General features: G+C 33.5%; 1 protein-coding gene across 5 annotated transcripts in view; it reads right to left on the bottom strand.

Annotated features, from left to right (window-relative positions):
• Window positions 1–26,227, bottom strand: part of LOC129954106 (hemicentin-2) — a 125,576-nt gene that overhangs the window by 39,363 nt on the left and 59,986 nt on the right. For all 5 annotated transcript variants that reach the window (XM_056067785.1, XM_056067787.1, XM_056067788.1 and 2 more), the window contains exons 14-15: window positions 17,668–17,701; window positions 16,609–16,747 (exon numbers count right to left, since the gene is read on the bottom strand). In XM_056067785.1, coding sequence (XP_055923760.1) covers window positions 16,609–16,747; window positions 17,668–17,701 — 173 coding nt within the window. The remainder of the gene's footprint in view (window positions 1–16,608; window positions 16,748–17,667; window positions 17,702–26,227) is intronic.

The raw sequence follows: 26,227 nt of genomic DNA, 5'->3' as shown, positions 1-26,227 counted from the left end.
CAGATTGATCTTCTGATTGAGTTTAAAATAGGACATATGCCAATGAAATGACATATGTCTTCTCTAGTTCTCATATTGCACAAGGTGCATTCCGTATTTTGCTCGCTTATGTAGGGTACGTAATTTAGTCTGAGGAGTTCGCCTCTCGCTTTAAAGATAGTACTTATAACATCTAGACTATTCTGGTCATTAAAGTAATTATTTTCTCCCAGGAAGTGGTTTAAAAGCTTATACGAGCTTCTTGTTTGACTTTGATGGCAATGTTCGATGAAAGCATTTCTAGCTGAGTCTTCAATTTTACTTAAAAGGGTTTGCAGGTTTATTCTTAAATAATCTTCATTTTCTAGTTGTAGTGGAACATCATGCTCTAGGCTCAGTCTTCTCCATTCCGAAAAAAATTGTTCATTTCTGTTTTTGAGATGCAAAGCGATTTTATTTGTGAGGCGATGGTTAGGGTGTTTCAAGGTCTTTATTATATATGAAAAGTGTAAATCAAGAATGTACAAATACAGTGGAGGTAGACCAGTTTCGAGGTGCAACATGTACGTTGGTGAATTTTCTGGAAGTCTGAATATTCTTTTTAAGAAAAAACGTAAGAGTTTTTCTACTTCTTCAAACTCGAGAATACCCCAAACTTGTGCCGCATAACACATAATTGATCTGACTACTGCCTCAAAAATTCTGTATTTTGCACTTGAAGCTATATTTCGATTGCAGAATACTGTTTTCCAATTACAGTTTATCGCGCGTTTGGATTCTTTAAGTTTTTCTTGTAAATGCTTTTTGAATGATAGCGTTTGAGTAATCCAAACACCGAGGTATTTATATTCCTTAACAGTTTCCAGTTTTTCATTTCCCCAAGTCCATCTTTCATTCCTTGCAAGACGACCCGCCCCGTTTCGAAACACCATTACTTTTGATTTAGCTGTATTTATTTTTAGGTTCCACAGTTTGCAGTAACAATACAGTTTATTTATCATGATCTGGAGCATGTTGGGAGGTTCAGAGAGAACTACAATGTCATCAGCGTAGAGCAATATTTTTAAGGACATTCCATCAAAAGGAACTCCACCCGGAAGAACCGTAACTAGATCGTCTAAATAAATTGAGAAGAGGAGTGGACTCAAGAGACATCCCTGCTTTACACCAGTTGTTGGTTCGAACCAATTTGAAAGACTATTTCCATCCCAAAAGTATATTTCAATCAAATTTCCATCAACAGTGTAATATGTTAGCTAGTGATTTTTACCTTTGAACCGACGATATCACCTAATTTAAAAATGTTATAATTGCTATCATGTTGCTTAAAAGTATTTATATTTTCTTTTTAAGGAAACTCAGGTCAATAGCTGATTAGGAAAGCTTAAGCAAATGAGCTAAGAAAGTGATTTTTAAAATATTTCATACTTTTCTTGCGTGTAATGCAACATTTTCTGTTGTACAAAAATTTTAACCTGAATATTATAAGGGGTGTTTTTTAGACGAATGGTTTTCAAGAAGAAATAAAACGCATATAATTTAATGTTATGGCCTATCTCTATTATAGAAAAGTATTAATTGATAGCTAGCAGATTATTGAAAATAAGTAAAAAGGGGTACCCATTTTAGCAAAAATTTGAATTTAAATAAAACTTGAAACGTGTGTAGCCAAAATATTTATTTTATTTTTATGTTTTTGATTTTTTAATCTTAAACTTGAGTATACATATGTGATGTTCTTCGATATTCCTATATTATTATTACTATTATAATTTTGTTTTAGAAAACGTTCGGGGTTTTGAAAATGGAAAATTTTAGGATGAAGATTTTGCAATTGGTAAGAGAACCGTTAAGAAGCACTAAAAATATTCAACATTCATTCTTAACTCTTAGGAAAACCTAACGAAGCAGAAAATCGGGCGGAAAGCAATGAAAAAATTCTAAATGATCTTTTGCCAAATTTTGAAATGAAGCATGACGATTTTTATGATTTCTGTACAGAAGCTTTCCAAAACAAAGTTTTCATGGAAACGTGTAGACGAAGGTGGCAACAAATTTACTTGGAACGCAGTTCGATGGTTTCGATACACAAAAAGCTGTAATGATGTATCATATAATCATTCTTTAGATAAAGATGAGTCGTTTAAGACGATAAAGGTGGGTAAGAGAGGGGCTGCTTTCAGTGTAAACGACATACAAAAAGTAACGGATTTACCAAGCATTTCCAGAGAAAAGAAAAAAGATCTAATGGATTTAAAACTGTTTATAAGTCCTGATTTCCATGCATTTTATGATAATCTGGCCTCCAATGAAAACGAGCCGAATACTCATCCCGATTTAACAGACCTTGATCAAGGAGAAGATGTTTAAGTGATTGTTTTGCTGCAATTTATCAATGTACCAAATATGAAGGTATATTTATTTTATTTTCTTATATGTAGATATTACCATACATATTATGAATATATTTATTATTAGTAATAAATTAAATTTTTATATAAATTCCTTTTCTTTGTATCAATTAAATGATAAGTCATAATGAATAAAGAAGACAAATTTTTATTACCAAAGGACAATAAATGTGGAAAACTAACTTAAGTCGGTAAAGTAATTAAGTAATTCGTAAGGAAAAACAACCTAACTAAACATATGAAATTAAAGCTCACGTTCTTTCACAAGGAATAACAGCTTAAGTAGACATAAGAAAATTTTAACGGTCTTTTTCATATGGAATAACAGCTTAACTCGACTTAGGCTTTTGAAATCTTTAACGTTCAACAAACCATAACAACTTAAGTGTTTATTTCTTTAATTACGCTTTAATTACCAGATTAAAATAAACGATCTTCTTATATGTTAAAAAGAAGTGCATTTTCTTCATTCTTGCATACCAAACATTCAAAAAGGAACAATCCCCGATTCATGGAGAGGATTTGAAACATCAAATTGCTCTCCTGAAAAGTATGAAAAATCGACTTAAGCTGTTATGGCTTGTGGCCACTGAAATAATTTCGGGTGGGGGAGTTTCAAAAAATATATATTATATTATTTTTTTATTTTAAATGCCAAGTGTTTTTTTTTTTCTTTGTTGGCACTATTTTATGCAGGTACTAAGAAACGTATAATTATGAATAAAAATTACATATAAACACATATGTATGACTTGCTTTCATGATTGACAAAAAGGTTTTACTTTGACTTCAACGCTAAGACTTAATTTCCTTATTTCCTAGTTGCCGTTGTCGATCCCATCATTCTTAGGCTAAAATAAACTCACACATAAATAAATGTGAGTTACAGAAACAAAAAAATGATGTGAGATTTTTCTATTCGCACAGTTCTCTTTTGTTTGTTTTCGCATATTCAAATTTACTGGAGATTGCTAGATTGAATTTTGAAATTGTCAAACACGTTTTTCTAAAACTCACCATGCAAATACATACTAGAAATATTGATTTTGAATGCCTTCCGAACTTTAAGACCGAAGACATAGGGTCATATTCATAGTTCCTTGATAAGTTCGGATTTTGTCTTTGCTAAATAAAACTTCAGTTTATGTTATTTATTGACAATTTAAACCCATTTTAAAACCATAATCTGGAGCCTAAAAATAAACACGGCGGAACCTATGTTTCTGCTGCTTCTAAATCAATAAAACGTCAAAAATAAACAAACTGATTGATTAAATTAAGTTACGAGACATTTTATTTCAAAACTTGAACTGTCAAAAGACTTACTTACATCCACATGGGATGTTGGAATGCTACCAACTAACAAAAAACTAAAGCTCTACTTTGAAATAGATGAAGACGATTTGTATGAAAGGTATCGATTTGAGAATAAAAAATTGTCAAGTTTATGATTGACCTTCTAAATATTATAGATCGAAATTTAATGAAATGTTTGCTAATATCCGCGTGCTTCCAAGTCTTAAAACCACCAGCCCGATTTTATAAAATTTCTCAACTGCAGCAAACAAAATAGTTTTAAGGTTTTAAAGATTTTGGCTCTCCAACTAACGCAATTTATTTTTTTTACCTTCTACAAGCCATTTTGTATAGGTTTGGGTGAAATTTTTTAAAATTGTAGTAGAATATTACTGAAACCTGTTTCTAACTAAACAGAGCTGGCAAATTCTTTATGAATTAGCAGCTGTGTCTAATCTTTATGTTAAATATAGACTCCATTTCAAATAGACTCGGGTTTAAAATATGACTATGAATATTCCCCATGTTTTGTAGTGTCTTACATTACAGTAAGGTATGTTTAAATGCAGAAACGCATTCAAATGTTTAAAAATATTGAATTTAGGAGACATCACGTAACTTTCATTGAATTTGATTCTTGTTCTTGAAAAATAGAAAAAAAAGCAGCAGGGGCAAACAGGGTAACTGTTTTTGTTTTGAAATATTCTTGTGTCGCAATTCAAGAAGTGAAAAAAGTTAAGTTAAAAGATTTGGTTGGTTTAACCCCCACAACCCCTACCTGCGTTCGCCCCTGGGCAAGACAGATATGCGGAATCATCGGACTAAGTTTGTTCAACTTTTTTACTATGGTAATGTCATGTTTGATTAAAGTTTCGAGTTTTAAATTTTATATGAATGTAATACTAGCCATATATACGTAGCGCGTATAAGGATTTTGTTTAAAAATACAAACATTAAAATAAAATTCGTGAGTCTGGAATATGGGTTGAGATCCGAAAATCAGCAACATGTTACGTAGTTTTAGTAAAGGGTGATTTTTTTGAGGTTAGGATTTTCATGCATTAGTATTTGACAGATCACGCGAGATTTCAGACATGGTGTCAAAGAGAAAGATGCTCAGTATGCTTTGACATTTTATCATGAATAGACTTTCTAACGAGCAACGCTTGCAAATCATTGAATTTTATTACCAAAAAGTTGGCAAAAAATCCGCTTTTTTATCGACAAATTTTGTTCAGCGATGAGGCTCATTTCTGGTTGAATGGCTACGTAAATAAGCAAAATTGCCGCATTTGGAGTGAAGAGCAACCAGAAGCCGTTCAAGAACTGCCCATGCATCCCGAAAAATGCACTGTTTGGTGTGGTTTGTACGCTGGTGGAATCATTGGACCGTATTTTTTCAAAGATGCTGTTGGACGCAACGTTACGGTGAATGGCGATCGCTATCGTTCAATGCTAACAAACTTTTTGTTGCCAAAAATGGAAGAACTGAACTTGGTTGACATGTGGTTTCAACAAAATGGCGCTACATGCCACACAGCTCGCGATTCTATGGCCATTTTGAGGGAAAACTTCGGAGAACAATTCATCTGAAGGAATGGACCGGTAAGTTGGCCACCAAGATCATGCGATTTGATCACCGTTTATAAATTTATGTGTTATAAATTTGAATTGGTTTTGATGAACAATTGTTGCTAGTGACAGGAGAGTTTTGTGTCAATGCTGTCGGGGAAGTTCGTTTGGCTCAATACACAACAAAGTTATACCCAAAATAACTTTTTAAATGAGAATAAGCAGTTCAATCGATATAGAGATGATTGAGATAAAATTCGGAAGTTACATAAGCTTGGAGTTTGAATTTGTCCAAAGTCTCTTTTCTTAGACACTTAATGTGATTCATTAAAGGTCCTCAACTATCTAGGTTTGTGAAATAGCTACTAAATCAGGACGACAAATTCAACGATTACAATTTGTAATTTATTAATGTTTTTCACGATTTTTGGCCTTAGATAACGCAATAAATAATTAAATAAATTCAAATGGTGCCGTGGCTTTTAAAAAGTAAGTTTTTTGCAATCATTAACAATATGTTTGCCAAAAGTAAAAATGTTTTTATTTACTACCTTCATAAAATACGTGACCGAAAATAAATTAAAATTTTCTTAAAAAAATATAAGTGTGCCATCTCTTACTGCTTCTATGGAAGAGATGCCGCATATTAAATGCATTGGATTTGAATAAATAATTTTACTGTTGAATATTTTAAAGTCGTTCTTGATGACCTGCACAGTCTGTGCAAAGGGTGCATTTTTGATGTTTTATCGTATCTTATTTCTATGTACCCATTTTGTGCATTCGATTTCATTTTCTGGTTTTTTGTTTTAATTTTAATTCCAGTTGACTCAACCTAACCTAAAATAATTTAAAAAAAATTTGTTTTGTGGAGAGAAATTCAACATGCTAAATCTTCTCAAAATAAACTGCGGCATATCTCCCTCATCTCGGGCACTACTATTTAAAACTTAAGGAAGAAATAAAATTATATAAATGTGTAGGTACTTGTAGCAAGTATATGATACACAAAACCCTACAACTGGACAAAACATCCTTTAACTCGAACTTGTTGTAGAAAACTAAAAACTTATATAGTAATATAGGGAACTAAAAACAAAATTAATTACGAATTAGGTTACATATCCGATACAACCTATTATTTGCCTTTTCTATACTTTAAAAAAATATAATGTAAACAACGCGCATTAAAATAAATAACTGAAGACTGTTGTTGATATGAGTATACAAAATGCTTAATGTGGGTTTTGCATATGCCATACGGATAAATGTGAAAATATGTTTTTTCGGAGTTAATTAGTTGATAAAATATGTATTTTTCTTGGTTTATATCGTCTAAGTATCATTTTGATCAGTAAATTTAAAGTTATAGTAAAGGTATTCAATAAAAAGTTTCACAAGTTCATTTTTCTGGCATAATGGTGACAAACAAGAATTTAACAAATATTATTGTTTTCCGCATGCAACAAAATTTTGTCTTCTGAATACCTAAAATAATTCTTGTTCGATTGCTTTACATGCAAATAAAATAATTTAAACACATTATGCTAGATGTTTTAATTATGTTAATACATTTTTTAACGCTCATCGGCAAAATGGGACAATGCAATCAAAAAGAAACAATCGAGTTATCTATCTCGCTGCCAATCAAATGCATACAAACAAAATAGCTTATAAACATTTAAATCATATTTTATTTGATAGTCTTAACTTCTTATGTTAAAATAAAAACAAGAAGAATCCTCATGGATTAATATTCAAATCGAAAAATATGTATATTTTACTCTTCGCACATCGAACTAGCGCTATTTAAAAAGATATTGAATCTTATTGTGTAAGCTTATTGCATTAAAATAAATAAATAAATAAATAAACTTGAAAGTAAACAAAATACAAAAATGTCAATTTAAAAAAAAGCAAAAAAAACACTAACAATTAAAAACGAACAGTTTATCTTTGTCGATATTTCCGGAATAAATGTATACGTACATATACAATGCATTTATATAAAAAAAAAAACAAAAATAATTATTTTAGGATAATGAAATAACTAAGAACAGCATTTAACTTAATTTGTATGTATGTATATCTACTTATATCCTCTGCAATTATACAAAATATGAATCAAAGCTTAAGAACTAATTAAGTTATTATAGTACTGAGCATTGGAAAATTATAAACCTTCATTTCTCTTGTTTCTGAACTGTGAAGTTTTTCTTTAATCAATAATTGTTTTCAATTTTGGATATTAAAAAAAACAGCTACATATATTTTGATTGGTATATTTTAGATTTGATTTTTAAAAATTGCTTCTCCACAGCATTACTTTACTGATTGAATTTAATAAGTTTGCAAGCAATTTTTGGTAGATTTTCTTCCTTAAATATTTAATCCAGGCCTAGATGCTGTTGTGAAACTGAGTTCTAATGTGGAAACAAAACATAATAATGGCGACAAAAAATTACGATTCCCATAAACGAATAACCTTTGAAAACCTGGCCTAACTAACATTTTCACTTTTTCTGATTTTCTTCCTTGTTCTTTCTAAATATTCTTGCAGTTCAGAACTTCTCTAACACTTGGTGACGGACTGTGTAGGCCACTGACACTTGCTTAATCAACCCAATCAATGCCTCATATGTACATACATTTTATTTAAATTAGATACCTATAGGCTTTTGCTTTGTCGCTCTAAGAAAATTGGCTGTACGAACTACTTTTTGTACAATTGATAATTTTTTGTTACAATTGACCATTTTTTTCTTTGCAGAAAATATTAAATAATACTACAAAATAGTAAATAAGTTTATGAAATTCATGATATGAATACAACTTAAAAAAATCTAAAAACATACAAGTACTATATATACATAATTTCGCGAAATTAACTCCTCCCAAATGAGAGTGATAGAGTCTGTACTAGTTTGCAATAACAATATAAACCCAGTTTTACAAAAAATATCGATTTTTGCGCTTCAATAATAAAAATAACTTTATTTAAGATTAGTTAATTTAACTTCATAATATTGCTTTAAGAAAAACAAAAATAACAAATGAATGTGCATCCAGAAAAAAACAAAAAAACAAACAACACAAACATAAAAATTTAAAGTGGATGATAAAAAGACACGCAAATGTAAAAAAGTTCGATCATAGTCTTGAAGGTAAAAAAATAAAATGTTAAGAAATTAGTAAAGTATGAAGGTTTAGAATTTATTTTCGTTCGTTCGTCTTTTATTGCGTTCCTTTTGTTCGTTTAGTTCAATTCTGTACGTAACTGTGGTTTTGCACTTATTTTTGTGGGTGTTTGGAAAATTAGTCGTTCTGATATTTTCTTTGAAATAAAGATTCATCCTTAATATAGTATACTTTAAATACACATATTTACTTAACTGAAAGACACTTCTGTTATTGCTAAATTAATTATATATTATCTATTATATATTTGGTTTCAGTAAGCTCGGAAAATAGTGAAAATAAACTATCCAAATAATATGTACAATATAGGAGAGCTTTCCCCCACACAAGGGTGCCTGCCGCAAACAAAACTATCTTTGTAAAGTATGTGTATTTTCTCGTAATATTTTCAAGAGCGATTTGAACCGTGGCTTTACTGAGTAGATCGCATAGCAATAGCACCTTACCAATTACCTTTGGGTCCATGTTCAGACAAATCAGAGTAACCGTAGCAATGGTAATGCGTACAAAAATGTAAGGTTGAAAGTAAACATAAATGCCACACTTTCGCGTAATTGATTTTTTTCTTGACGGTTTTGAATACAATTTAAATGATTTTAAAAAGTATTTGACTGACTCCAAATAAAAAAGGGGGTTTAATTAAAGAGACTTTTAAGCGCGTGGGGCTTAGTCCATAAGTATTATATCAAAAATCAATGTAGTACGTTTACTTATTATCTCTGTGTAATGCTTATTATTGATTTTTTTTAAATAAAAAGTAAGTATTAAAATTGCTTCCAGTTTTCCGAATGCAAAGAATGGAAGCGCGGAAAAAAAAAATAGTTCTATGACCATTCAAAAAACACGACAAAAACTTTTACACAAGCCTGCGAAATTTTTTTATTTCAGAACGAACCGTTTTCGTCAACGAAAAAGAGCTGACTCAGAAAATCTGTACAATTTCAGATTTACACATATAAAGCTTTGAGTTCCGTAATTATCATATTCCGGGTGTTATAATTTGTAATTGGACAAAGTTTTTATAAATGACTGAAATGATCTTTTGTTCATAAATGATATATTATTATTTATCCACTATGAATTTCCAAAAAAGCTACTTATTTTAAATATTACCCGTGTTTTTTTGGCATTCTATGAATAGTATAGTAGAAAATTCCCAAGAAAACGCATCGGCAGTAGCCTACTAGCTAAAACTACTAAAATGGACAATTTTCAAGAAGAAATGTTAAGAACACATCTGGAAATTGAGTTTCTATAAAAAAAAGTTCATTTAGCATTTGCATCAAGGAGGGGGTTTGTTCGTAGACTACTACATAACAATGTGGTGTGCAAGCCAGCTCAGTTTTATATATACCTGAGCCGAGTTGAAATGAGTTTGATTCGACTCTATTCCGGTCGGGGATCGGAGTCGATTCAAAATTTCTGAAAAAAAACCTGTGTGGAGTAGTTGGTTTTATAGATAACTCAATAGGGTCTGTTTATTTGCATGTTCGTGCAAAAAATATAGTTTATTTTTAAATATGGTGCTGAACTATTCAGTTCTTCATTGCTGAACACTAACCAAACTATCTCACTTGCACTTCATAATAAACATCGAAACACCATTTGCATTTTAGAAAGTGTTGTCAAACTGAATCATTTGAAATCTTCTTGTGCGGCGGAAACAACAAAAAGATTAATTTAATCTAAACTTAGATAAACTTTTGTTGGGTACATAGACAAACTTAATTATCTTTTCTAGTGTTTTCTCTTACAAAATAAGCCCAGTTCGTCCATTTTCATTACAAACACAACACTAATAGATTGATTTTTTACCCAATGGTAAACACATGATTCCAAATGGACAGCTACTCAACGAACACAGGCATCGAGATACAAATTCAATATAAATCGTACCAACATTTGAGAAAGAAATCACGTAAGATCCATTCGAGACTCGTATAAATGGGTCAAAAACTCAAAACCCATCCGTAGTAAGATTCTACTTTAACTTTTAGCGGTAGTACGCATACTACGGATATTGTTTTTGTTATTCATGTAAAATCCTACTATACTATTGATAGATTTTCCAACAAAACACGGGTATTATATTTGAACAAGAGAGACTGAAAAAAATGTAATGACCGACTGAGGTTTTTCCTGAAATAAAATTTTAAGGGCTTTGTTTCCTTATAATCTGAATTGAATTTAATGTATGCTTTATAGAGTTTCAAAATCTTAATTACTTGAAATAGAAAGAACTTTCTGTTCTTGTTTGGATTTTATAATTTGTATGTTAAAATTATGTTTTAATTAAGACGGTGTTGAAATACTCGTATTTATATGCAAACCGAATGCAACGTTCCTTATAATTTAATAAATTTGAATTTCTTTTAATTTTATTAACTCATATCACGAAATGTACAAACGCGTTTTTAGGTTCATATAAAAATAAAATTAATTTTCTTAAAGTGGTGTTTATAATTTCACAGTTCTTGTCCTCAAACATAAATCAACACGCTTTCTTTGTTTAAATATTTTATGCTCACCATTTGGACGGAAATAAATTAACGCGTAAATATTAACAACAAGGAAGTACCTACTTAGGAGAAATGTAATTAAGGGCACATACATACGGTGGTGGACAAAATGAAAAGAGTAGATACTTTTTGTTTTCTTCTCATAATAGAATCTATGCCTTAAACTTTTTTGACTGGATCAAATTATGCATACGAATTTTCTTTGACTTGACTGTAAAACATTTCCAGAGCTACCAACTATTAATTTTGGTCACTTGCAATGTACAGTTAGTTTTACTTACAAAGGTCAGATTTGCAATGGTCAAAAAAATAAGAGTGCTGTGTAGAATTGCATTGATTCTGGTCTTTTTCGCTTCCGATCGCAATTTATTTATTCAATTTAGCGTTAGACTTGTCTAAGCGTTTAAAGTGCATTCATTTTTTAATAATGGGACGCGATAGGCTCTGAGGAAGAACGCCGTTTGATTCTTCTACTAAGAGATCAAGACAAAATAACAGATGCTCTTCACCGATCTCAATGTTTTGTTACTAAGGTGCTTAAGGAGCGAAGTTTACAAACAAGATTCACCGAAAAAAGAGAACGCCCAAAAAAGACTATAACTTTGCTGGACAAAAGGATTGTTAGAGAGGTGCTTTAAATCCCTTACAACATCAACCGGTATAAAAGCATATCTATCATTGGATATCAGCTCTCGCACAATCCGCAGAAGTTTGCAGGATACAAATTTACATGGTCGAATTGCGAGGAAGGTTCCGTTACCTAGTTCTAAGAACATAAAGCAACGTATACGATTCGCAAAAGTAAATCTTTCATAATCGACTTGCAGAAATTGGCGAAATGTTCTTTTTAGTAATGAAACCAAGATAGATTTACTTGGTTCTGATGGCAGACTTTGTGTGAGAAGTAGGACCAATGATATTAGATAATAATAATAGATCTAAATTCTATCAAGAATCTTACAGGTGACCTATATACTAACATTTATGAAGAATAGCGTTTAAATTGGTATTTTTTTTTATTTTGTAGGTGAATTGTGATCCACGCTCTTATTTTGTTGGCCAGGATACAAATCAACTAAAAAACTTATTGAGCAGGATTTTGTAATTGAAGTTTATCTTATTGTGAACAAAATTTACAACCAGGAAAAAGAAGTATTTCGGAAAAATATATACATTACATTCATTGGAATTAAAACAAATAAAGCTTTTTTAGCAAATTAATGGAAAAAATCGGTTTCACTCTTATTATTTTGGCCACCACTGTATATTTGATAGAACGTTTTCTTTTTTTAATAAAATATCAAATGTATTTACAGGAATGTATTTTACACGTCATTATATTATTAGATCTAATCAATTTCTTGGAAGCTCAAAAATGATATTTCACCTTAGCTAGTTCTATATTTTTACTTAAATTATTTTCTTATAACTACGAGTATGTTCGTTAATATAAGCCTATATAATAAAGTCAATGTAACTTTTAAAATGTAACCATGCATAACTCTGTTATGAATTGTATTAACAACGTTTTTTAATTGAACGAATTTATTGTCAGTTCTTCCAGTGTAGGTATAAGGAATAAGGGTAGATAATAATTGATAAGAGTATAAGTATTATTTACCAATTTTATCTTATAGTATTTTTTTCTTTATATGTACATGTATTGGAATTTAAAAAGATAATAACATTTGCTTGTACATGAAATCATTCTATAATTTTCGTTTTAAAATTTTTATGGAAGTTCAATGCTACATAAATTTATTTGGTCATAAGGTGTTTTATGCCGGTAGAATAAAGTTAAGTCATATTAATAATGCTTAATAAAAAAGTAAAATCTTTATAATTTAGTAATACAACAGCCATATTTGTTTCATTCCGAGAAGGATGCAGGCATGTTTTTTACTTTTACTTAAAGTAAAAGTTATTTAAGTAACAGGGTAGCATAGAAGCATATTTTAATATAGGAAGCGGGAATTTGCTCCGACAGAAGGGGGAATTTAAAAAAAAAATTGTAAGTTTTTTGGAATGCAAAACATAAATAATACTGCGTTAAGCATACCTTATTTTAGGGGTAATGTTTCTTACATTTTGTAATTTCTTTTATTATGCAGTTTAAGGTACGATTCCTAAAATTAATAAAAAATGTAGAATCATTTAACTTGAGATCAGTAAATTTAATGTGGCATATCAAAAATTTTGTTTTAATGAATTAATATTTTTAGATTCATGATCAAATGTTGTATTGTACTGTTCCCCGTCTAAGTTCTGGATGTTATTTTTGTATTTATGCTGCAAATATGAGATGGAAAAATTGACTATTTTAATTCAAAACTTGCTCTCTGGTCTGAGACAAAAATTTAGTTTTTATATTAACATTCATACTCAAGAATATAGTTTTCTTTTGGTACGTTTAATTTTGTGCTCAATTTGTTAGCAGTTCTGCTTGTGTAAGTTCCACCGCTTGATTTACTGTATTTTTTTAATGAATTGCGGCCATTATACGCGGAATCAATTTCGGTCAAGTGATTTTTCTTAATAAGTTCATTTGATTTACTCAAATCCTGGTGTCCGTTTTGTTCAATTCGATATAATGATCTCTTTACACCTCCAATATTGCGACCACTACTGTTATTGATGCCCAGAGGAACTTCGCCAGTTCCTTGATCAATAAAATCAAAATTATCCGAAAATTGGTTTGATTCAGTTGAACTGCAATGAAAGTGATTTTGAGTCTTTGTTGGAATATGAATAGCTAGCTGATGGGGTACTTCCCCAACGTTAGATGGGGCTAACTGCTGGTAGTTATATTGAGGTGTCAGAATCTTTTGTTGATGCTGCTGTGACAACAACGACGAAGTTGTCGATGATGACGATGATGAGTTCGCTGTTGAAGAGTTGAGTGAAGATGGCAGGGGCTGTTGCTGCTGATAATATTTGCGAATATTTTCCAAAATATAATGATTGGTTGTTGAATTTGGCGTAAGTGTAATTATTTCCCCGCCTGATTGGAATGCTAAGGAGGACGCAGGGTTTGTTGTACTTGCAAGCGAAATTTGAATTGATGACATGTTTTCATCCGGTTTGTCATTGGAAAGATTAACATTAGTTTCATTTTTATGATTTTTTGAGGAAATATAAGAAGAATCAGCTTTTGTTTTATAGTTTGCTATTATTGAGGAATGAAGAGCGCGGTTGTGGTTTCTCATTGTCGTTTGTTGTGTTAAGGAATGCAGTCGAGTGCGGTGTCTTTGCTGTCTGTGATATCGATGTTGCGAATACATTTGGTTTTGTGACTGAAGGGATGACGAAATAACTAATTTTGATAATGAGGCAGATGATATTGGCGTGCAAGGCAGAATAGGTTGTGATTTTGAAAATAATTGCAAGTTATCACAGTTTGCTTCATCGTATTCTTTGGAGGATGTAAATAGATCTAAATGCTTATTTTTGACAGGAATTTCAATAACATCAGAGGTTTTGAGCTTAGACATTGAATATTCGATCCCTCCGAGGTTTCTTCTCGTTCTTGCTGACCTATAATCTTCGAAAGAGACATTGACAGTTCTCTTCTTTTTATGGCGATTGTAATGTTCTAAGTAGTTCTCATATTTTTCAAGCTTCAGTTCCTCACTAATACCCTTTACTCCTTCTCTATAAGGGGTGTTGCATAATAAAAGGCTTCGGTCATCATTTTGTTGTTGGTACCAGCTACTTGTTTCAACCTTCATGTTGTAAGGAAATTCAAAATCGTCCATTATGACTTCCAGTGATCGTTGTTCCATATTCTGTTCATGATCTAAAAACAATCTCTCTGATTCTAAAAAAAATTGATCTTGGTCAGAGGCGTATATTTCTATATTGTCATAGAAATAATCGGACATATTTGGATGTTCATACTGAACTGGTTTCAGAACTACAGGTATAGCTGGGTCTATTGGTTCACTGAAAACTGATGCATAGTCACTACTGCTCAATGAATCAGAATGCTCATCAACACTTTTTCCGGCGAATGTATGAAAGGCACATCCCGGAGGCACTGCAACAACTTTCCCACACGATATACTTCGGTTGTGGCTTTCTAAACTAACTTCGTAGTTATGCGGCAGCAATTTGGAACCAGATAACCTACAAACAGATTGTGAAGGTTTTTTGTGTTCATTCAGGTTCTCATCGTAGTTTTGCTGCAAAAAAGCATCCAAATAGTGAAGATTCTTAGTCAAATCCACTTCAGACTTATAACTCTTATAAATCGCCTCTTTGGCACATTTAATTTCATAGTGGTTTATTTTTGTGCGATCACTTATAAATTTAAAACTATCATCTTTTGCATCACGATTACAATCTTCTGATGAATTATGCTTAAAGGTTCGACACCTTTCCTTAATACGCCTTAAACCTATTTTGGTTTTTAAATGAAGTTTTTCAAAGTAGGAAGAGGAGCCTGATCTAGCGTCATCCTGAACATTATTATTACTTTGAGTTCGATTAGGATAGTATATCTTCAGCTTCTTTAACTGAGGCAGGTTCGTATCTAATCGGATCTTGTGTTTGTGGGGCTTTCTTATTGAAAGATGTTTGAGCATTGATCTCTTTTTAGTTTGTTTTTCTTCGATATGTTTCGAAAAATCCTGAAGTATTATTGGACTTTTATAGACGAAATTGTTATCATTAGCAGCATTGGTGGGTGATTTAATGATTTTTGTATGCAATGTGGTGGATTCGAAAAATCGACGGAATGATCTCTCTGATCGCAGACTTTTTATCGGCTTTATTAAAATAGTTTGTGTTTTAGACTGAACTTTGTTTTTCCGATCGCCGAGAAGGCTCAATGAGAATGGATTTTTGATAACCATGCTATCGACTTCTGTTTTATTATATCTGTCTACTTGTTTATTATTTATATCCAATAAAAAATCTTTATTTTTAAAATCCTTGAGAATGTTCGAGTCAGATTTAACCTTTCTAACTAATTTAGCTGAATAATCATTTTTGAGCTCCCTGCTACTATTACTAGGCGTCACTTTAAGTGAATTTGATTGTTTGTGAAATTGATAAAAACGATTAGTTGATAAAATTCCACGAAAAAGACTTGCCTCTGATATTGGTAGCACAACACCACCAATAACTGTCGCCTGTGTACCCCCCGATGATAACATTTTACTACTGGCAACTCCTGAATCGTTATTGTCTATACTACCCCTTTCTAATTGGGATGAAATGATTATTTCGGTATTGTCTTCACCGGAATGTAAGTCTAGGTGATTTTTCTTTGAACTATTAACAATACTATTACTACTAATGTTTATACTATGATTACTTCTAAAACTATTGGACCTATTAATCCTCCCGACTAGGCAGTTCTTGTTTGTTTTACTAGGACTACTTTTTGCACTGTCTAATGCATTAGCATCATTGATGTTAAAACTGTCAGTCATGTCATGGTCAGTCATTTCAGTTGGTGTTGGGAAGTTTTGGTCATTTTGAAGCAGGTTATCGCTGTTGCTGATATAGGATGCAGCGTGTGTTTCGTTAAGTGAATTATTAAAATTATTAAAGTTGCTACTATTGTTATTTGAATTAATTGCCTGCTAGACCCTGGTGGGGGGTTGTAATATCATTGCAGCCATTCGTACCTTCATTGCATCAGGTGATCCATGGTGACTAGGATGTTGCTGGTGGTTTTGATGATGAAAACCCGCGGGAGTTGTATAAATTGAATCACCATGAGGCCCACTTGTGCTGTCTGATCGGGATTTTAAGTCAGCTTTCTCACTGTGAATAAAATATAATGCACATATAAATGAACAAGAAAAATAAGTTTATTTTTTATTTTATATAAAAATATGCTTGATTTTCTGGAAATATAGCTATGTACATATGTTGAACGTATAGGTTTAAATAAGATTGTTTAAGCTTTGGAATGTTCAATTGTGAGCACCAATTTGTAATTGCACCTCAATCGCAGGTTCGTTTTTAACATTGACCAGGGTATCTGGTGTTTGGGGTACTATCATATTTCGGAAATATAGTCGGCTTTACGTTTAGGATGGAATGAAACTTTCGGAAAAAGTCCTTAGTTTGCTGAAAAGTTTTTTTCGTTTTGATTTGAATGAAGATTTTAAAAATAATTGAAAAAAATCGACGAAAAAATTAAATTTTTTGAGATTATTTATTAGAAACAATGACAAATTTGTAAAGGAATGTTCTGCAGGTCTGGAAAAAAATGTTTTTCAAATGCTTATTACCATACTATGTTATAACAACATTTTTTTACAATTCCGTAGTTTCAACATTCTCAATTCTCCCATAACCCAGATTTCAATTTTGTATTCATAAAAATAATACTCAAATATTCAGACTACTAAAAGTAAATAAAAAAAACCTAGAACAAAAATCGTATGCCTCTCATTATTATATTAAATACATACGTACATATATTGTTCTATACGCTTTTGCACAAATATGTAGAAAATAAACATAATGTAGTTATCCAATATATATATAAAAAAACTCATGACTCTAAAACATGTTACATATGTGAGTGTTTAGTTACAAAATACTGAAAGGAAGATTACATCATTTTATGATATTCCACTCTTCCCCTGCATACGTGTAATTATTTTGTTCGCATAAGCATTACCCTAAAGTAACTTTTCAGAAAAAAATACTAAAATGCAAATTTTGGTAGTTACCTGTCTTTATCTGATGATTTATAGCCAGAACCTCCTGCATCAGTCCACATAAAAGAGAAAACAAAATATAAATCTAAAAATATGTATTGTACTTGTAATTTTAAATATTTTTTAAAGATAAAGTGAAAGGAAAAAGGATACATATTTAAAAACATTTTTCATTTTTTCATCTGCTCTCCCTAAGTCCCGGTTCGCTGTGCATAATCAGCTTACCAGCTTTCTTAAAAAAAGAACAACAAAATAATAAACTCAACTATAGTTTTTTTTTGACATCCCATCCCATTTTAACTCCGAAAACCTCAAATTTATTAATAGGTATATCCCCAACAGATCCCAAACAACCGCTAACATCTGTTAGTGTCTTCCTTTAAAAAAAAAACTATTGACGCCATAAGCACGTCTTACGAGTATATTACTCAGCTCGTGATGGCAACCTGTTTATACTTGTAAAATACTAACAAGTTTCTAACCTTTTCCTTAAAAAAAACAATCAAAGCCTAGTTTTTATTTCCCTGCATAGTCAATTAAATTCTTCCAAAGACACTGTTTTCGCACCCTGCCTGAATAAATCAAATCAAATGGGGTGGCGCAACAGTCCGTTGTGAACCAGGGCCTAGTGACTTACAACTCTCAACCATTCCTGTGTGCGAGTACTGTTGTCAGGAATGGAAGGGACCTACAATTTAAGGCCGAATCCGAACGGCTAATTTGAGAAAGCACTTTTTCATGCCAAGAATTACTCTTGAAGAAATTGTCAATTCCTCGCAAGAGGCAGTACCCGCGAAAATTAATTTTTTAAATTAAGGTGGCACAGGCAGGGATTGAACCCAAGCCCCTTGCATGACAGTCCAACGCACTAACCATCATGCCACGGGTACTACCCCTGCCTGAATAACTTGCCCGAAAAAGAAATTGTTGAAGAGATAAGTGACCAAGGCGTCACATAGGTTTATAAACTTTAAAACAAATTAAAAAATGTAGTTGAAGGCAAAAAACAAAATGTCGAAAGTCCCTCTGGGCTAGTGCTCTTCAACTTTAAGTAGGTTGGTCAAACTCAAAGTGGAAAAATACTTCCCAAATCCTACCCGATGCAAAAAATGCCAATCACACAATGAAAAGGTGAACTTGTGCACTTGTAACCTCCCACCAACCCCCTCGGAAAATTGCATACGCACTTTTTGCGCCAACTGTGCAGATAACCACCCTGCATCATCAAATAATTGCCAAGCACAAGAAATTCTCAAAATAAAAACATTAAAAAATGCAGCTTGGCTGCAGCGAAACACAACCGATCCTGTCAAGCTCATCAAGCCAGTCTCCCTCCACATCCCTCTTGCTACTACTGAAACAAAATCAATAAATTCCTACAAGAAAAAAGAGATAATTCCTCTCTACATCTTTATAATATAATTCTAATCAAACCACAAAACCAACACCAAGCATACTAACATTGCCTCTCCCTGATTCGTCATTACCTGCAACAACGAAAACATTATCAAATGATAACTCTAGGTTATCAGCCATACAAAACACTTCAGGTCTTCACCCACCTGCGTGCGCCACCTGAGTCGCTGTCTTCCTCTACTGCGCCGCCGTCCCTCGGGATTGGATTCGAATCTACATGATCCAACCATCGAAGTTATTTTACTTTAATTCTGTTAACTAGGTCATTCTCCATCTATGCAGAGGGGACCAAAAATCAAACGAAGAATTTTTCTCTCGAAGCATCCTAAGACGCTCTCATCTTAATTTGACAGGTTCAAGGCCTCAGCGCCATAAATGAGAACCGGGATGATAAGTGTCGTATAGATGGTGATGAGAGAGGACTTTACTACTCAATTGCCTTCTAAGTCCAAGGAAGCAGGAATTTGCAACTTATTCTTTGTTTGTTTGATTTCAGCGCTGGTGTCGTTGTCTGAATTTAAAGCGGTGCCTAGGTAAACAAAGTCCTCAACAACCTCGAAGTTAAAGCTGTCCATTTTGACTTTAGTATAAGACGTCGTCGTTCAATGTCCTTTTTTGATGCCAGCATATACTTTGTTTTGCCCTCATTGACTACTAAGCCCATCTTCTTCGCTTTCATCACAATGCTCAAAAACGCTTCACTGACATCACGCTTTGATTTTCCAATTATGTCAATATTATCTGCATATCCGAGTAATTGGATGGACCTTTGGAAGATTGTGCCTCTAGTGTTGACGGTTTAGTTTTGCACAATTCTTTCAAAACGATATTGAAGAAGTCGCATGACAGTGCATCGCCTTGTCTAATACCTTTTCGTTGGCGTAGCTGGCGCAATTTAGAGGGTCTCCTTTCTTATGTGTATGGCAAACTATGCTGAGATTCCACTCATCGGGCATGCTTTCTTCCGACAATATTTTGCAGATGAGTTGGTGCATGCTCCCTACCAAGTCATCGCCGTCATTCTATCTCCCTTACATCGGAGTCCGGTTTTTCATTTTGGAGAAGTGGTCTTTCCATATTCTCAACACAAACTGCGGTTCTACTACGATGTTCCCCTGATCGTCCTTACATTCTTCGGTTCGTGGCTGGTACCCTTGGGAGGTTTTTTTTACATTTTGGTAAAATTTACGAACCTCATTAATGTTGTATATTTTCTCGATCGCGCGCTATATTTTTTCCATGTAAGAAGCCGGTGTTCCTCTCTCATTTTCTGCTCGTATAGCTCGTGAGCAGCTCTGGTTCTTCTGTGCAAGTGCAGTGCCTTTCAGTTTGCCTGTTGTTTCTCAGCATGTGCTTGCCGGCAGTCGTCGTGAAACCAGGGGTTTCACTGTGGTGACCGTGTGAAACCTAACACTTCAGAGGCGGCGGATGGCTGCAAGGCAATGTTGCCACTAGTTTTAAAATTGCTGCATAAGACTCTTAAAGAGGTTCTTAGAGGCTTGTTCGGAAGAGGACATTTCAGCCTCTTGCGATTGTAGCCGAATAACGTCGAATCTTCTCACAGTACTTCCTTGTTCTGGCTCAGAATGTTCGGACACCCTGTATAGAAGAAGTGTCGTGCGTCGATCGCAAAGAGGTCAATCTGGTTCCATGTCCCCTTGTGGATATTAAGATGTGTGAACTGCGTACTAGAACTACCAGAACGTATCGACCCGCAGCGAAATCGATCAGCCTAAATCCGGTGTCGGAGGTGTTGTCGTGCAGGCTGTAGCTCCCAATTGTGCTACCAAAGATGTCTTCTCTTCCTAGCTTGGCGTTAAGATTACCTAAGATAACTGTAATGTCATAGCTACGGCACTGCTCATAAGTCTTGTCCAAGAGCTTGAAGAATATGTCTTTGGTTTCTTCACTTTTCTCCTCTGTTGTAGCATGCGCATATTAAGCTAATGTTGGCGAATTTAGTCTTTATGCGGATTCTCGTATAATACTCGCACACACTGCTGAAACTCAAGACCTTCTGCCTGAGTCTAGCACCAACAACAAATCCACACCCAAATAGACGCTGTCTTAGTTCTCGGTAGCAGTCGCCATAGTATTGATCGCAGTCTTTTAGTTTGCGTTTGCCCGGTCCATCCCGGTCCAGCATACACTGCTGAAACTCAAGACCTTCTGCCTGAGTCTAGCACCAACAACAAATCCACACCCAAATAGACGCTGTCTTAGTTCTCGGTAGCAGTCGCCATAGTATTGATCGCAGTCTTTTAGTTTGCGTTTGCCCGGTCCATCCCATCGCACTTCTTGGGTGGTGGTAATATCTGACTTGCAGCTGTTAAGGGCTTCCGCTAATTGTTCGGCTGCACGTGGTCTGTTAAGGGACCTAAAATTCTACGTACAGATCCGAAGTTCGTTGTCCTTATTTCTTTTGCGTGCGTTGTCAACAGAAAATCCGTCGTATACCTGCAGGGCCAGATCCTAAGTATAACTCTAAGGACAGGGAGCCTCATAAACCGCTCCTTATAGCTCTCATGTTCACCGCGGGGAGGTGAGAGTAGGATTTGATAGACAGAGGTGGGTTTTTAAAAAAACTTGTGGACGCTTGTGTCCTTTTGAATGTACATGTCTACCCTTTGAACATCTAATAATATATACGCTTATGACTTTTCACAGTATAGCTCCTCTTATACTGCACAAAAGTCCTCTGCCACTAAAAATTCGACCCTTAAGTCTTAAGATTCTCCGCTGGAATCTTAACGGATATCTTAATATCTATCATGAGCTAGAGCTCTTAATAAAAGAACATTGACGTCATATAATTTCACTTCAAGAAACCCATTTCTTAGACAGCACAAATATTAAAGCTCCAAAAAATCAATACGCAACATATTTTCACAATTTTGGAACAAACACAAGAGCCAAACAAGTTGTAGGGCTTATGATCTATAAATCTGTTCCATACAAAACTCAAATTATACCATTAAATTTCTCATCAATAGCTGTTGAAATTGATCTCAATATAAAATTAACAGTATTATCCCTCAATATTCATCCCACCCAACCATTTTCATTTTCCAACTTAGATGATATTCTAAAATTTGTAAGATTTCCTGTATTGCTCACTGGAGACTTCAATTCTTGGAATCCTCTCTGGGTCTCAACTGTTGCAAATGCGAGAGGCAAGATTGTTGAAATCATTTTAACAAATTCAAATTTATCTCTACTAAACGATGGTAGGCCAGCACACCTATCCACTAATAACACGCTTGCACACCTAGATCTCACATTTACATTTCCACAAATATTACCTAACATTGCCTGGCACAGACTCGACTTTCTCCACGGAAGTGACCATTTTCCTAAAATAACCACCATTAACCTTAAACGTCATAACAACTACTCTAAACCAAATCCAAAATTCCTAACTGACCTCGCAGACTGGAATTTTTTCCAAATTAAAATAATAAAATTCTTCAGCAACAATGCTCTATCCACAAATATCAACCAATATTATTAATTTATCTAATTTATCTATTAAACAAACAAAATGCAAACCAATAAAACACATAGTTTCTTGGTGGAATTCTGAGATTACTATCCTTCGAGAAAGCAAAAGCAACACAACACCTATGGAAAGTTTAAAAAAAATAACATAACGATACAAATCAAGTTAATTAGATTTCGAAAAGCTAACGGATTCAAATCAAATTGACGAGCATTTCGCCAATCACTGGTCGACGTACTCCAATGACTTAAACTTTTCTTCCCAATTCTTTGAGGCAAAACTTATAGCGTTAAATCATGTCGTCCTATCCGCAAAACACCTTGATTTACTATTTAACTTTCTTGAACTTGAAAGAAGTCTAAACTCAGAAAAGGTTAAACCCCCGCATCCGACCGTATATCATACAAAAATGTCCCACTTCAAGTAAAAAAACGCATTTTCGTACAATTCATAGTGCCCAGCCACGATGTAAGAACTAAGAATAACTCTAAAAAAAGGAAACTGCCATTTGTTAATGAACAGTCTGAACTAAATAATCTTGAGCGATGTAGTGCGTTCAAACGTATGGTTAACGCTGCGCCCTACAAAAGAAAGATATTTGTTTGGTTGGTAGCTGAGGATCATTGTGTTTTGTGGTAAAAGCGTGTTTTGTTCGGTCAATAGATAAAAATTGCTCTTTATTGTCTATGTGCACTGAACAATTTTTTTTTAAAACGATTGATAATTTTGAATGTGATGGGCATACGGTGATTTTAGACTTCCGCGATTCATCTTCTCTGGCGCGAAAACATATTTGCAAATTTTCAAATCAGTTAAATTCAAAATCGGATTTAACGGTTTGGGTGCAATTAATTCGGCTGGCAAACGTAAGTTTTGACCGTACAAAAGTTGCGCGGGAGTTACTTCTGTATCGTCGATTATTGTCGAACAAATACCGAGAAGAGTCCAAGGGAAGTTGGAATACCAATTGTGTTTAACTTCATGAGCGCGAAGAGATTCTTTAAACTTGTCGATATTAAGTTGTTGTTCTAATTCGTTTTGATCCGAGAGTTTCTGAGATTTGTTTGAAAAGACTTGACACAAATTGAGTTCCTTGATCAGTCGTAATCACTTGTGATACACCAAATCTTGAAACCCAGTTTTGAACAAAAGCAGAAAGAACAGTGGAAGCTTTCATGTTTGTCAGCGGAATGGCATCTGGCCAAGCAAAACATCGATATTTGATGGTTAGCAAATAAGTGAAACTTTGAGATTGTGGTAATGGACCAACGAGATCCATATGAATGTGAGAAAATCGACCTTCTGCAACTGTAAAAGTTCCGTGCTTTGGCGTAGTTAGCCTTAAAATTTTTTGACTATTGACAAGAAATACAAGTTTTTGTCCATCTATTCACATCACTGTTGGTTTGGAAGAATGCAGATGGCTCCTGGACAATTTCAAGTGAAGAACGCTGAATTTACTACTGTATATTCATTTTCTTGGTAGTTCTCTTACCACAACTTGGAACAAACATATTTGTTCAAGTTTCAATAAAACATATCTACAAGATTTTATCACAAGGGATACAATGGGCTTCCAACATCTTCGAACCATTTAAATCTGCAGGACCTGATTTGATAATGCCAGCCAAACTACAAAAAGCATCAGACATAATTGCACCATCAATGAGGTAATTTTTAACAGGTGTCTGCATCTGGATCATATTCCCTTGGCATGCAGAGAAGTTAAAGTTGTTTTTATATCCAATGCAGGGAAATGATCGCAAGTCAACCCTAAAGATCAACGACCTATAAGTCTATCAACATTCCTTCTTAAGTCCTTAGAAAGATTAATTGATATTATTTTAAGGACAAGTCTGGATATGTCTGTCTACATATCAACATTCCTACTGTATATGTTAATTGGTGGAAACGAACGACATTACACACACTAGTACGCACCAACAAACACTGCCTCCATCATAGAGACTTCACTTTGGTTGTTTTCTTTGACATCTAAGGCGCCTTTAAAAATGTGAACACATCTGCAATGATATCTAAACTTACATCTCTAAACGTAGAGAGTTCACTAGGGAGTTAATTCAATAAATGCTGACTAGTAGAATAATTTACTCAAAACTTGGCAAAGCTTCTGCTAGAAGATTCGTTTGTGAGAAATGACGTTTTTTAAATAGAAATGAAAGAGATAATAAAAATTGAAATTGCGAATACGCAAGCGTGCCCCAATATTATTTTTTGTTTAATTTGGTATGATGAAGTAATGTATGAGAGAGATGTTTGAGTGAAACTTTTTTTGTAGAAGCTAGTAGGTTGATGCATACTTTCAGGGTTATATCTTTTTGGACTTGTTTTGTTTTTTTGAATGCATTCATGTATTTTAGTTAAAGATTGTCGTATAACGATAATGATAATGACGAACACAATTCACAATAAAAAAAGGAAAGGAATAGGGGGTTACTGCAAACGACATCGAGGTAGCAGTAGCCAAGGTCGTACCACGTTAGTGATGCGTGAGTGCGATATACTTCTTATGGACATAACATCTAGTTCTTCCTTCTCTAGGGTTGTTACTTGAAATTTCTTTCTTGATCAATCCTTTCAATTTGTCGAAATTCGAATAGTAATTCATTTGTTTTTTCTTAAGGATGAATTTAGGGTCTTAATATTTTTAGATCCAAATTTTTGTATTATCTGTATTCTATATCTACAACCATCTCGGCATGATTTTAGGTTACACACGTTTTTGTATCCCTTGTCAAGAACCCAGACATTTTCCTGCTTTACAGGACTGGGCTATAACTTCCTGTAGACTATAGTTCATAGTGTGATCTTAAAGGATGAAGGGTGAAATCTATAGGATTAGTTACAGGTGGCACCCAACGTGGGGCCTGAATTCGTCCTTATAGAAAATAAAAAGGATATGCCAAAGGAAGAAAAAAATGTTTTTTTGTATTTTTCGATTTTCGATAATTTTTTTGTTCATTTACATTTGATGAATCCATTGTAGTTAACAGTTGACGACCAGCTGCTCAGTCTGTAGCTCTCAATGTAGGTATAGTGGTTAGTTCGTAAAGTATAGACAATTCTTTGTTTATTTGTTAAATGTAATCTGAATTTTGGATTGTTTGATCTGAATTTTTGCCATTGACTTTTGATTTTTAAATAAAAAAACTTGAAGAGAAATTTGAAGTGCTCGTCCTGAAAATATAAAGTCACAGAACTAGTCTTTAGTAGCGAGTACTTTTAACCTTTCAAAAAAATTTAAAACAAAAAATTGAATTGACAAATTCTCCAAGAGTAACTATTGTCATGAAAAAGTGCTTTCTCAAAATTAGCCGTTCGGAGTCGGCATATAAACTGTAGGTCCCCTCCATTCCTGACAACATTACTCGCACACAGGAATGGTTGAGAGTTGTAAGTCACTAGGCCTTGGTTCTCAACGGACTGTCGCGCCACCCAATTTATTTATTTTTATTTTAATTGAAGTTTTTGGTGGTAGTGGTTAGTTTAATTTTGTAATGATTTTTTTTTTGCTTTCTTTATTTTTTTTGATAGTTCGTAGGATTTTTAAAGAGTGTCTGAATTCAAAACTACCAAGTTAGTTAGATTTAATAGTAGGTTCAATCCTTTTTATTTGTTGTCGAATATAATCCATTA

Source organism: Eupeodes corollae, chromosome 1, assembly GCF_945859685.1.
Source record: "Eupeodes corollae chromosome 1, idEupCoro1.1, whole genome shotgun sequence".
Lineage (NCBI taxonomy): Eukaryota > Metazoa > Arthropoda > Insecta > Diptera > Syrphidae > Eupeodes > Eupeodes corollae.
The sequence above is the reverse complement of the archived record's forward strand: the minus strand, read 5'-3'. Positions and strand labels throughout refer to the sequence as shown.